Source organism: Lucilia cuprina, chromosome 6 (genome assembly GCF_022045245.1).
Source record: "Lucilia cuprina isolate Lc7/37 chromosome 6, ASM2204524v1, whole genome shotgun sequence".
Classification (NCBI taxonomy): domain Eukaryota; kingdom Metazoa; phylum Arthropoda; class Insecta; order Diptera; family Calliphoridae; genus Lucilia; species Lucilia cuprina.
The window spans coordinates 8,293,639-8,308,540 of NC_060954.1; the positions used below are offsets into that span (position 1 = coordinate 8,293,639).

The 14,902-nt window shown below is 33.2% G+C and overlaps 1 protein-coding gene across 1 annotated transcript; it reads right to left on the minus strand.

Annotated features, from left to right (window-relative positions):
* Window positions 1-3,216: 3,216 nt before the first annotated feature.
* Window positions 3,217-11,723, minus strand: LOC111686714 (proteasome-associated protein ECM29 homolog). Its single transcript, XM_023449085.2, has 19 exons — window positions 11,612-11,723; window positions 11,342-11,472; window positions 11,038-11,270; window positions 10,730-10,973; window positions 10,265-10,668; window positions 9,737-10,201; window positions 9,401-9,674; window positions 7,837-8,014; window positions 7,564-7,757; window positions 7,334-7,502; window positions 7,114-7,272; window positions 6,570-7,049; window positions 5,464-5,647; window positions 4,903-5,399; window positions 4,724-4,842; window positions 4,318-4,662; window positions 4,146-4,262; window positions 3,942-4,082; window positions 3,217-3,878 (listed from the first exon to the last, which is right to left on the minus strand). Exons 1-19 carry the CDS (start codon window positions 11,637-11,639, stop codon window positions 3,240-3,242), a joined length of 5,001 nt encoding a protein of 1,666 aa, XP_023304853.2. The 5' UTR covers window positions 11,640-11,723; the 3' UTR covers window positions 3,217-3,239.
* Window positions 11,724-14,902: the final 3,179 nt, after the last annotated feature.

Here is a 14,902-nt window from a genome sequence, read left to right on the forward strand (position 1 = left end):
CAGTCTAGTCTATAGTCTAGTCTACAGTCTAGTCTATTGTCTAGCCTACTGTATAGCCTACAGGCTAGTCCATAGTCGAGTCTACTGTCTAGTCTACAGTCGTGTCTACTGTCTAGTCTATAGTCGTGTCTACTGTCTAGTCTACAGTCTAGCAGACTGTCTAGTCTATAGTGTAGACTGTCTAGTATATAGTATAGTCTATTGTCCAGTCAATAGTCAAGTCTATATTCTAGTCTATAGTCTAGTCTATATTCTAGTCTATAGTCTAGTCTACAGCAGACTAGACTGTACACTAGACAGTAGACTGGACTGTAGATTAGACTAGACTGTCTAGTCTATAGTATAGTCTATTGTCCAGTCAATATTCTAGTCTATAGTCTAGTCTATAGTGTAGTCTATAGTCTAGTCTATAGTCTAGTCTATAGTCTAGTCTATAGTCTAGTCTATTGTCTAGTCTATTGTCCAGTCTAGTCTATATTCTAGTCTATAGTCTAGTCTATATTCTAGTCTATAGTCTAGTCAAGTCTATAGTCTAGACAATTGTCTAGTCTATAGTCTACTCTACTGTCTAGTCTATAGTCTACTCTACTGTCTAGTCTACAGTCTAGTATACAGTTTAGTCTATTGTACAGTCTAGTCTACAGCAAAGTCTATAGATTAGACTGTAGAATAGGCTAAACTGTATACTAGACTGTAGACTAGACAGTAGAGTAGACTATAGACTAGACTGTAGACTAAACAGTAGACTATGCTATAGACTGGTCTCTAGACTAGACTATAGACTAGACTGTAGACTAGACTATAGACTAGAATGTAGACTAGACTATAAACTAGACTGTACAATAGACAAAAGACTAGACTATGCACTGTAGACTAGACTGTACAATAGACTAAACTGTATAATAGACTAGAGAGTAGAGTAGACAATAGACTAGACAATTGTCAGACAGTAGTCTAGGCTGTAGACTATAGACTAGACAGTAGGTTAGACTATAGATTCTAGTCTATATTCTAGTCTATAGTCTAGTCTACGACAGACTAGACTGTACACTAGACTGTAGATTAGACTAGATTGTCTAGTCTATAGTATAGTCTATTGTCCAGTCAATATTCTAGTCTATAGTCTAGTCTATAGTCTAGTCTATAGTATAGTCTAGTCTATAGTCTAGTCTATAGTATAGTCTAGTCTATAGTCTAGTCTATAGTCTAGTCTATAGTCAAGTCTATAGTCTAGTCTATAGTCTAGTCTATAGTCTAGTCTATAGTCTAGTCTATAGTCTAGTCTATAGTCTAGTCGATAGTCTAGTCTATAGTCTAGTCGATAGTCTAGTCTATAGTCTAGTCGATAGTCTAGTCTATAGTCTAGTCTACAGTCTAGTCTATAGGCTAGTCTATAGTCTAGTCTATAGGCTAGTCTATATTCTAGTCTATATTCTAGTCTATTGTCTAGTCTATTGTCCAGTCTAGTCCATATTCTAGTCTATTGTCTAGTCTATAGTCTAGCCTAAAGTCTAGTCTATAGTCTAGTCTATTGTCCAGTCAATTGTCCAGTCTATATTCTAGTCTATAGTCTAGTCAATTGTCTAGTGGATTGTCTACTCTACTGTCTAGTATACAGTTTAGTCTATTGTCTAGTCTACAGTCTAGTCTATTGTATAGTCTATAGTCTATTCGACTGTCTAGTATACAATCTAGTCAACTGTCTAGTCTATAGTCTAGTCTACTGTCAAGTCTATAGTCTAGTCTATTGTCTAGTCTATAGTCTAGTCTATAGTCTAGTCTATAGTCTAGTCTATATTCTAATCTATAGTGTAGTCTATATTCTAATCTATAGTTTAGATTAGACTATACTGTCTAGTCTATAGTATAGTCTATTGTCCAGTCAATATTCTAGTCTATAGTCTAGTCTATAGTCTAGTCTACAGTCTAGTCTATAGTCTAGTCTATAGGCTAGTCTATAGTCTAGTCTATTGTCTAGTCTATTGTCCAGTCTATTGTCCAGTCTAGTCTATATTCTAGTCTATAGTCTAGTCCATTGTCCAGTCTATAGTCTAGTCAATGGTCTAGTCTATTGTCGGCTCTACTGTCTAGTATAAAGTTTAGTCTATTGTCTAGTCTATAGTATAGTCTAATGTCTAGTCTACAGTCTAGTCTACAGCAAAGTCTATAGATTAGTCTATAGCCAAGTCAATAGATTAGTCTATAGCCAAGCCTATAGTCTAGCCTACAGTCTAGTCTATAGTCTAGTCTATAGTCTAGCCTAAAGTCTAGTCTATAGTCTAGTATATAGTCTAGTCTATTGTCCAGTCAATTGTCCAGCCTATATTCTAATCTATAGTCTAGTCAATTGTCTAGTGGATTGTCTACTCTACTGTCTAGTATACAGTTCAGTCTATTGTCTAGTCTACAGTCTAGTCTAAGAGTCTAGTCTATAGTCTAGTCTATTGTATAGTCTATTCGACTGTCTAGTATACAATCTAGTGTACTGTCTAGCCTATAGTCTAGTCTATAGTCTAGTCTACTGTCTAGTCTATAGTCTAGTCTATTGTCTAGGCTATAGTCTAGCGTATAGTCTGGTCTATATTCTAATCTATAGTCTAGTCTATATTCTAATCTATAGTCTAGTCTATAGCCTAGTCTATTGTCTAGGCTACAGTCTAGTCTATTGTCTAGTCTATAGTCTAGACTACATTCTAGTCTATAGTATAATCTATAGTCTAGTCTATAGTATATTCTACAATCTTGTCTACAGCCAAATCTATAGTCTACAGTCTAGTCTGCAGCCAAGTCTACTGCCAAGTCTGTAGTCTAATCTACAGTCTAGTCTATAGTCTAATCTACAGTCTAGTCTATAGTCTAATCTATGGTCTAGTCTATCATCTAGTCTATAGCTCAGTCTATGGTCTTGTCTATAGTATAATCTATAGTCTAGTCTATTGTCTAGTCTATTGTCTAGTCTATTGTCTAGTCTATTGTCTAGGCTATAGTCTAATCTACTGTCTAGTCTACAGTCTAATCTATACTCTTGTCTACTGCTAGTCTATAGTCAAGTCTAGTCTACAGTCTATTCTTCTGTCTAGTCTACACACTAGTCTATAGTCAAGTCTACTGTCTAGTTTATAGTCTAGACTTTTGTCTACTGTTTCGTCTACAGTCTTGTCTATATTTTTGCCTATAGTCTAGTACAGAAAATATAATTTAAACTATTGTCCAGTATATAGTCTAGTGTCCATAAAGTTTTATCCACTTACCTCTTCAAAACGATCCTGTTCCAGTTCCTCCAAAATATCACCCAAACTAGCTAGCGCCAAGGTGCGATACTGCGGCTCCTCTTTGCGACACTCTTTCATGGCTGACTCAATAATCTTGTCACAGATTTCATGTTTATGATCTAATCCTTTGCATAAGGCAGCTAAGGCTTGCAACAAACGTTCTTTACCCTGAAAAGTGCGGCCCTGTAAACCAGTTATAAGCAAACTAATCAAACGCAAACGATCCGCTTCTTCCATAGTAGATTTCAAACGTTTAGCTATAGTTTGTATAGCATTAGCAGCCTGGGCCTTACGGGACCAGCTGGCATCATGGAGAGATTTCTCCAATTTTGGCACTATAACATTAAGATTCATGCGTATTCCAGCATCTCCAGGACTAATTTCATTCCATAAATCACGCCACAATTCAATGGTGGTTTTATTTTCATCATTGGGTTCTTCATGCATGGCAAAAAAGATCAGGGGTAAAACACTATCCAAATAATCTTTGAGTAATTCATTGTGACGTTTATTGATGGATTGTATGACCAGTACAGCCGAACGATTGGCAGGATTTTCCATATACAATTCATCGAGTTTGACGAAAAGATTACGTATAGATTGTTCCTGGAAAAAGGGAGAAAAATGTTTAATGAAATGGAAACTATTATTAAGAAATTGAAGACCTACCTTTGCTATGCCAATTAAATGACCTATAGCACTGGCATAGTATTTGCGCACGGTGGCATTGCGATCTTTTAGACCCACAAAACAAGCACCCAGATATTTACCCACCAAAGGAGTCATTTCACTGCCCACACGTATGCTAATCTGTAGTAATAATAAATCGATTAATAACTTAATTTCTTTTCAATTTTTTTTAGTTTAACTTACCAAGCAAATAAAATGAGCACAGGCAATTTTGGTGCCCAAATTGACACTGGTTTTAATAAGATCCAAGATCGCAGGAGTCATTTTCTCCAAGGCTGGATAGTCCACAAAGCGAACACACTGAAAAATAAGGTTTTTTATTAAAAATCATTACATGAAATGAGGAATAACTTACCTTAGCTGTTGTCTCTGTGGTATGATGACTTTTGGCAGCCTCAGCTCTTATAGAATCCACCTTCTCTTGGGCATCATGATCAGCCCCTAAACGTGTGGAAAGATAAGATAATTTAGTTGACTCTAATTCACCAGTGGCCTTGAGCAAACAGGGTATAAGAGAGGGAAGATGAGGAGCTATTAAAGCACCCGAAGAATCAATCATTTCCGAAATTGTTTTAATACTAATTTTGCGTATATCATCGACCGTATGGGTGACACCAGTTTCTAGCAGGAAAGGTAAAATGGAAGAGGCAACCGCAGTGCCAGACTTGCCGTGATCCGAAGAGGCGGCAATAACACAAAGCTGCAACAAATAAGATTTTGTTAAATTAACAGCTTTAAAATAAAGAAGTTCTTTGTCATACCTTGCTTAAAAACATCGCTGATCCCTGAGCTGCCAAACGAGTACCCTCATGTATATCATCCATTACACGGAAAAGTTGAGACCATAATTCTTTGAGTTCAGGTTCTGGTACTTCACCATCTTTTACAGACACAAAATTAATATCAATCCTTTACAGAAAGTAAATAAAAATTAACTTACCAACTTCCATTTTACTTTTTGAAGGTGATGCCACTGGACTTTCCTTATCACCACTAACTTGTCTCTTCTCATCCGTACGCAATCTTAAACCATTGGGACGTCGTAACAGATCTCTTACTGCCAAACAACATGCTATACGTACACGCCATTCATTAAACGTCAAATTATCTAAGATTTCTCTTAAAATTTCCCAATAATACTTTTCTACCACCTCTTTAGGTTCACTGACTATTGAATCCCATATGGAAATCATGGAATTTTGTATTTTTGGTGTGGGATCGTATTTATAACGATAGAGACGTGGTACAATTTTACCAAAATAAGGTTCCATTTTAGATTTTGTTTCGCTGGAAAGAGACTTGAGACCGAAGGCGGCTCCTAGTTTGCTAGTCCAAGCAGCATTATGATTAGCCAGTTGCATAAATTGATAAATCATTTCGGGTTGATTGAGATCGGAGGCCAGAGAGCACAACTCTTTGTAGGTGGTAATGTTGCCTCTATAATTGGAATACAGTGAAGCATGAAGAAATGTATTATAAAAGAAATGTCTGTTTAACTTACCCAGTGGGTGTTTTGCCCAACATGCCTTCAGCAAATAGTTCAGTGTCCTGATTAACTTTATTTACCTTACGTTTGCCTCCCATAAGCTGATCCAGTAAAGAATTAGCCAAATCATTTTGACTGCTAGGATCTGAGAGATTGTAAACCAAACCTAAACCACGTGAAGCAACATCTTGTACAAATTCTGGAAAGATTTTTATTAAAAGGATATTTTAGTGAACATTTCATGACTATGGTTTAAAATACAGACTAGACTTTAGACTAAACTATAGATTAGACAGTAGGACTAGACTATAGACTTTACTGTAGACTCCACTATACTGTAGACTAGACTATACACTAGATTAGACTATAGACTAGACTTTATAATAGACTAGACTATAGACTAGACTATAGACTAGACCATAGAATAGACTATAGACTAGACTATAGACTAGACTATAGACTAGACTATAGACTAGACTATAGACTAGACTATAGACTAGACTATAGACTAGACTATAGACTAGACTATAGACTAGACTATAGACTAGACTATAGACTAGACTATAGACTAGACTATAGACTAGACTATAGACTAGACTATAGACTAGACTATAGACTAGACTATAGACTAGACTATAGACTAGACTATAGACTAGACTATAGACTAGACTATAGACTAGACTATAGACTAGACTAAAGACTAGCCTATAGACTGTATACTAGACTGTAAACTGGACTATAGACTTGACTATAGACTAGACTATAGACTAAAATATAGAATAAACAATAGACTAAACTATAGACTATACTATAGACTGGACTATAGACTAGACTATATACTAGAGTGGACTATAGACTAGACTATATACTAGACGATAGACTAGACTACAGATTAGACTATAGAATGAATTAGATTATAGACTCGGATGTAGACTATAAACTCAGCTATAGATTCGACTATAGACTGTAAACTACACTATAGATTAGACTATAGACTTGACTATATACTATAAATTAGTTTAGACTATAGACTATAGGCTAGACTATAGACTAGAATATAAACTAGACAATAGACTAGACTATATTCTTTACTATAAAAAAAATGATTCTCCTTTACTTACCACTATCATCTGACAACAATTCCGTAAAAGCATACTGTAACATTTGCTTTTGACTCAATACAGCCGGACGATAACTACAATGTTTAACCACAGCCAGTAACCAAACCGAACATGCTTGACGTGAATGTGGATTTGGTTCAGGCACCAGACGTATTAAAGCATTCAAAAACTTTTCAAAAGCCTCATCTGTGCAATGAATATTAACAAAATCTTCAGTCGGTGCGCCCTCACCCACATCATAACCACACAAAGTAGAGGCAATAGCATCGGATATAGAAATGTTAAGAGCAGCATCCTTTTGTACCTTAACCATGGCAAGGAATTTATCAAGATTACGTTGGGTAAAGTAATCACCATCACCAATGGCTAAATTGCCTAAACAATTGGCCGCCTCACCACGAATTTTAGGGCGTACCGAAGATCTTAGCAGCAGGCGATGAACAACAGTGAAAATAAAGAATTTTGTGGAACCGGTGGCAGCTTAAAGGAATAATATTTATAAGTATAAGTTTAATAAAGATTTAAGAGTGTGTTGAAAACTTACTATACTCAGTCATTTCTTCATCTTCGTCGTCAGCATCAGCTTTTTGAAAAGTGATCTCCAATTGTACATTTGGTATTTCAGTATATTTGCCTATCATGGAGATACATTTTACAGCAGCCGATATTAACAAATCTTGAGGACCTTTAACCAAAATTTCAGCTAAAAATAAAAGAGATTTTAATTTCAAAAACGATATATTTTTATGTTTAGAATAACAGACCTATAACTTTAATAGCATCCACAAATTGTGACCAATTTTGAAAATCTTTTTGTTGATTATTAGCTTTGACATGACGTATATAACGACTAAAGGCATGACCCAATACCAATAGCCAGCCGTGTTTATGTTCAAGACTTTTTTGAGGTAATGATTTCAAACAGTCGGTGATCTGTAATAACAAATGATGGAAATTTAACACAAATTTATTTAGTTTTTCTTTATTCTCATACCTGTGCCTCAAATTCTTTTTCATCACTACCATAGGCCCATAAAATGCCTACAATTTGTGAGACATTAATACGCATAACTTCAGAAACATCTTTGAGTGAATTGCTCAATGGTTCTAACAAATGTATTTGAGATTTACACAACAGCTCGGGAGTGGCATTGAGAAGATCATATAAACATAATAAATTTGATTCATCTAAGGGAAGAGAAAGAGAGAGAAAGGATGAAAATAGTATACGATATAATATAAAAGGTTTGTTATAATTGGCACTTACTTCTTTTGGCTTCTACGCCTCTTTGTATGAATAATAAATATTGATGTAATTCATTATTTTCGGATTCTTCATAATTACATTGTATGTAGTTTTTAATTTTTTGCATATAATGAGCATCACCAGGAGCACAACGAGCACCAGCGGAATACCAAAAGCAAATGCGTAAGTAGTCCAAAATCTGTAATAGAAAAAAAAACGTTTTAAAATTGAAATTACTATTGATTACATATAAAAATGTAAAATTTTGATCAATTTCGTAGTATTTCATTATGTTCGAAAAATTCGAAATTAATTCGAACATTGCTAGTTTGTGGAAAAACGTCATAAAAAACGGATATAGAACTTGTTTAGTAAATTAAAAGAAGAAATTTATGAGTTTTTAACTTTTCGAAAAAATTCGTAATGGCTAAACTTTAAAGACCAGACTGTAGACTTGACTATATACTAGGCTAGACTTAAGACTGGAGTATAGACTTGATTATAGATCTCACTACAGACTACACTTTGGACTAGATTACACTATGGACTAGACTATAGTCTAGACTAGACTAGACTATAGACTAGACTACAGACTAGATTCTAGAATAGACTCTAGACTAAACTCTAGTCAAGACTATAGTCTAGTATAGACTATATACATCACTATAGACTAGACTATAAACTAGACTATAGACTAGACTATAAACTAAACTATAAAATAAACTATAGACCAGACTATAGACTAGACTATAAACTAAACTAGAGACTAGACTACAGACTAGACTATAGACTAGATTATAGACAAGACTATAGATTAGACTACAGACTAGACTAGATTATAGATTATACTATAGACTAGATTGTAGACTAGACTATAGACTAGACTATAGACTAGACCATAGACTAGAAAGTGGACTATAGACTAGACTATAGAATAGACCATAGACCAGACTATAAAGTAGACTATAGACTAGACCATAGACCTGACTATAAAGTAGACTATAGACTAGACTATTGACTAGACGTTAGACTATAGACTAGACTAAAGACTAGACTATAGAATAGACTAAAGACTAGACTATAGACTAGACTATAGACTAGACTATAGACTAGACTATAGACTAGACTATAGACTAGACTATAGACTAGACTATAGACTAGACTCTAGACTAGACTTTAGACTAGATTATAGACTAGACTATAGACTAGACTATAGACTAGACTATAAACTAGAGTATAGAATAGACTATCGACTACACTATATACAAGACTATAGACTAGACTCTAGACTAGACCATAGACTAGACCATAGACTTTACTATAGACTAGACTATAGAATATACTTTACACTAGACTAAAGAATAGACTTTACACTAGACTATAGACTAAACTATCGACTAGACTGTAGACTAGACTTTAGTCTAGACTATAGACTAGAATAGACTAGTCTATACTCTTAGACTATAGACTACAATATATACTATAAACAAGAATATAGTATATAGTCAACTATAAACTAATGTATAGACTAAACTATTGACTAGTATAATGTTAATTTTTGAAAACATTTTTTTTATTCTCTTACCTCTTCATAAACCTCCAAAGAGAAAGGCAGTTTGGTGCGTCCCACCAACACCGTTAGATTTTTCTTTAGTCGCTTCTGTGAAGTCTCATTAACATGACGCATCATAGACTTAAAACTAGGCAAAATAACATGACGTTGTTCCGAAGTTAATTTATTAAAATCATCTTTGTCCTTATCCAAAGGAAACTCTATCGAAGACAACATATTGTAATTAATATGATCCTTTTTAGAAACACCATACAAATAAGAAGTAACATTTTCACGCAATGAATTGCTGGAAAAGAAAAAAGAATTAGTAAAGTTGTTAAGGAAAAAATTGATGAGAGAAAAACCTACCGTTCTCCAGCTATAAGTAATAATAAATATCTAGCGGGAGCATAATACTCAGGATAACAAGTGGTGAGAAAGATACTGGTGACATTTTGTACAATATGCAGTTTAGACTCGGCATTATCGGACAACATAGCCAATAGCAAGTGTTGTTGACCGGACAATTGTACTTCTTCCGAAGAGGTGTTGTCATCATCTTTAGCTTTCCAGGCAAAAGCAGGAGCCATGGCTACCAAAGCCTCTCTTATGGAGGAATGTAGTTCAGGAGTGGAATTAGTTAAATGATTAAAATAGGATAACACTATCTTCAAATCCTGATTAACGGCCGAGGGACAAGTGCGTGAGAGTTGTGCTAAAGCAGAATAGGCTGCATTCTGTACATCGTTGGGCTCACTTGATTCCTTGCCCACCAGCTTAGTGAAACCGGTTAATAAGACTTTAGAAACTTTGGTTATAATGTCAGAGGGTCCCCTTTAAAGAAAAAAATATGACTAAAAAGGTTTTGTCTTTAAAAATGTATAAAAAAAGACTCACTCTTTTATCAAAACCTCGGCAAATTGTAGAGACAAGACCTTACACTTCTGACTGGTATTGGTGCCAAATAGACCCTCAAATACCACTTGTATGCCCTTAGGTACACTAATCCCTTTGCCACGACATTTAAGGAGATATAACAATAGTTTTTGTCTAACACGAGAACAACAGGGAGTGGTTTTACGCTCGGCCACTTGGGAGTTGTTGCCCGAGAACAAACTATATAAAGGCATGGTCACCAAGGGATCATTAAACTCCAATATAGTGCAAACTTTACTCAATTCTGCTATGGCTGGCGTAGCTACGCTAAAGCGAGTATCAGAGGAGGCCAATACCAATAAAAGAAAGATTTCAGTATCAGTAAAAATACCCGAACATATTAGACGCACTATGCCCTTTTTGATCTATAATAAGAAAATTGGAAAATGTCTTTCAAAAGAATCACAATTTAAGGAAAGCTCTTACATTTTCCAAATCCTCTGCCTTCCAGTTATTAACAATAACCCTTTTAAAGGAATACGGACTCATACCGGGTGGAACTTCTTGCTCTTGAGTAACACCATAGGGCAGTAATAAAACATCTTGCAGCAAAGACAAAAAATTCTTCTTTATTTCCGGTTTGTCATGCAAATTTAAAACATTTTTACGTTGAGCCGGATCATCGGGTAATTTGAGGTCATTTAAATCGGGTAAAATCAACATAAACAATCTAAAATATACATATGAAATATCAACAGCTATTTAACAAATAAAAATTGTTTTTGTTGACTTACTTATCCTGATAATTTTCCAATTTTTCCTCACAGCTAACAACTTTAGCCGCCAAATTGCTGCGTTGTTCCAAATTCAGCCGTGGATAGCCCATGGTTATGAAAATAATGGCAAAATTTTGTAAAAATGGTGAATCAGCTGAATTTTTATATTGATCTATCAAAGCCTCTACGGGTATCTGCACTAACGGTCTAGAGGTTAAGCGACGCTTAATGTGTGTCAAGACCTCCACAACCTAGACAAAAATATGAAATGATTCATAATTTTTAAACAAAATTAAAGTTAAACTACTAAATTATTACATACCTTATTTCTCACATTATCATGTGGCGAGGTAATCTTTAGTATAACCGGCGTTAGAAAACGTCCCACACATGATTCCAATTTCTCATCGGTATCCGCACAACCCAAACGTAAAAGCACACGTTCTAATAATTCTTTAAATAAACAAAACATATTTTTTTAATTAAAAATATATCAAATACTTTAAAAACATATTGATTTTTTAAAAAATATTATTTTTATAAATGAAATTTACTTTATATTATTAAAATAATAATAAAATACAAAATTTACCAATTTCTTCTGCTGCAGTGGATGACATTTCAATTTTTGCTTTCAAAATAATTTTTTGCCAACAACAGCTGTTTTTGGCAATTCTCTTTTGTGTTGTATTTGTATTATTAAACAATCAGTGTTGGTAAGGTAGGGACAAATGTACTAGTGATGAGTTCGTATTACGAAAATAGTGTTGTAAAACGGTTTAAAATAAATTCATATTTGATTTTTTATACTATTGAGTGGATCTAAACAGCGGAATATAATATAGATTAAACAATAGACTAGTTTAAATACTAAACAACATACTAGTCTCTATACTAGATTATAAATTTTACTACAAACTTGACTATTGAATAGTTTATATTAGGGTTCTATAAATCGACTTTCGAATAATCTAACTATAGACTTTTTGTCGAAAAAATTCGAAGTCGACTATTTTGTTCCAAAAAAGTCGATAACTCGACTATCGTCTATGAAAAAAGTCGAAAAGTCGACTTTGTAAATAAAAGTCGGAAAGTCTAAAAAAGTCGGAAAAAGGCGAAATAAGTCGGAAAAAGTCGAAAAAAAGTCGTAAAAAGTCGAAAATAGTCGGAAAATATCGGAAAAAGTCGAAAATAGTCGGAAAAGTCAAAAAAGTCGAAAAGTCGGAAAAAATCGAAAAAAGTCGAAAATAGTCGAAAAGTCGGAAAAAGTCGAAAAAAGTCGAAAAGTCGACTATTTATAAAAAAATTAAAAGTCGAAAAGTCGAAAAATCGACTTTTACTTAAATGAAAAAAGTCGAAAAATCGACTTTTAACTAAATGCAAAAAGTCGAAAAGTCGACTTTTCGTTTCAACTATAGAACCCTAGTTTATATACTAGACTGTAGACGAATTAAGAAAAGTGTTATAAAACGGTTTTAAATACATTCATATTAGAATTAGGGTTCTATAAATCGACTTTCCAATAATCGAACAATCGACCTTTTGTCAAAAAAAGTCGAAACCGACTATTTTGTTCCAAAAAAATCGATAACTCGACTATCGTCTGAGAAATAAAAAATAGAAAAGTCGACTTTGGAAATAAAAGGCAAAAAGTCGGAAAGTCGAAAAAGGTCGGAAGAAGTCAAAAACTAAAAAATAGTAGAAAAAAGTCAAAAATAGTCGAAATTTTTATATAAATGTAAAAAAGTCAAAAACTCTAAAATAGTCGGAAAAACTCGGAAAAAGTAAAAAAATTGTCGAAAAAAGTCAAATAGTCGACTTTTTATTCGTTTTAACTATATTATTATTCGTTTTATCTATAAAACTCTAATTAGAATTATTATTTTATTATATTATTAATTAGACTATAGGATTAGAAATGGACTATAGAAAGGACTATACTAGAGACTAAACAATAGATTAGATTATAGACTAGATTATACATAAAACAAAACTATATTATAGCCAAGACTATAGACTCATAGTATAGAGTAGAGTATTATTTAGACTCTATACTAGATTATAATCCAGACAAATAACTAGACTGAAGCCTGGACTATAGAATGTAGTATATCCCAGACTATAGACTAGACCATAGACTAGAGTATGACCCAGACTATAGAGTAGACTATAGGCCAGACTATTGACTAGAGCATAACCCAGACTATAAACTAGACTATAGCCCAGATTATTGCCTACTCTATAGCTCATACTATAAACTATATATAGCACAGTTATAATTATAGTTTAAACTACTGTATAATAACCCAGACTATAGAATATACTATGTACAGGACAGACTATAGACTAGACTATAGCTTAGCTTATAGCCCAGAATACAGTTTATATATAATTTTATAATTCGACATTAAAATAAAATCATTTTAAAATCAAAATTTCTTAACAAATGGAAATTATGAGTTTACTTTCTAGGGATTACAATGTAAAAAGATTTCAAATGTAATTTATAGAAAGCGATTGAAAACAACAATATATGCCGCCGATTTTTTAAAAATGGACAACTAACAAATGTCAAAAGCTCAAAGGTCTTCTAAAAGCAGCAGAACATCGTGTTTGACTTTGAGCTCAAAGAAGAAATTAAGCAAACAAAGTGTAAGCTTTTTTTAATATATAATATATATAATATGTCTGTATATACAATATACATATTTAAATAAAATTGTGTCAAAGAGGTCGTTTGGTTAGATGTTTTTTTTTAATAAAAACCAAACCACCCATTGCTTTAGTTATTATTCTAGATCGTCTTGTGGTTTCGTTTATATTTGCTTGACATTCACAGATTTTATTTTCCTTTCTATTTTTTTTTTTCTTAATTCTTTTTAGAAAAGAATTAGTGTTGGTTGTGTTGTTGGTGGTTAGAAAATATGCAAAATTTTTTAAACAAATATTTAGTTAAACGTATAATAAGTTGTGTTATTAATGTTGTTGATAAAATAAAATATTTTAGAAAAAAAAAATAAGAACTCAATAGATCCTTACAATAAGCAAAAAATCTACAAGGATAAACTTGAAATACCCATTTTTTATCTTTTTCTTTTTTTTACTCTTTGAGTGAAAGAATAAACCTTTTTGAAACATTTTCCTCTTTTTTCCTATTGTTGTTGGTTTTTATACTTTTTTTAATATCTTTGCGATTTAAAGGAAGACCCAGCAGTTCTGATAATTAGTAACCCATGAACCAAAAAATTAATAAACTGCTTACATCCAAATAATTATTTGCCTATAAAAAAGATTTCTTTAAAAATGGTATATTTTCACTTCAGAAACTGTTGGGTTCGTTTGCTAAATGTGTGCACGAATGTGGTTGGTATTTATTATGTTGTTGTGTTTTTATATACATATCTACATTCACATATACATATATACATTTATATTTTTTTATACTCTACAAGGATAATTACCTTCTCTTAAGGTATAGCTTTATTGCTATAGGAAGAAATATACAAACGTAGGCATGCGTTTGCTAAACCAAATACACTGAAAGAAATTATCTAGTCCAGAATTAGGCTATTCTATAATCCAGTTAATAAACTATTCAATATTCCAGTCCAACGACTATTCTACAAATTAGACTATAGCATACTCTATAGTCCAGTCTATAGACCAATCTATAGTCCAGACTATAGACCAATCTATAGTCCAGTCTATAGACCAATCTATAGTCCAGACTATAGACCAATCTATAGTCCAGACTATAGACTATTCTATAGTCCAAACTATAGACTATTCTATAGTTCAGACTATAGACTATTCTATAGTCCAGACTATAGACTATTCTATAGTTCAGACTATAGACTATTCTATAGTCCAGACTATAGACTAT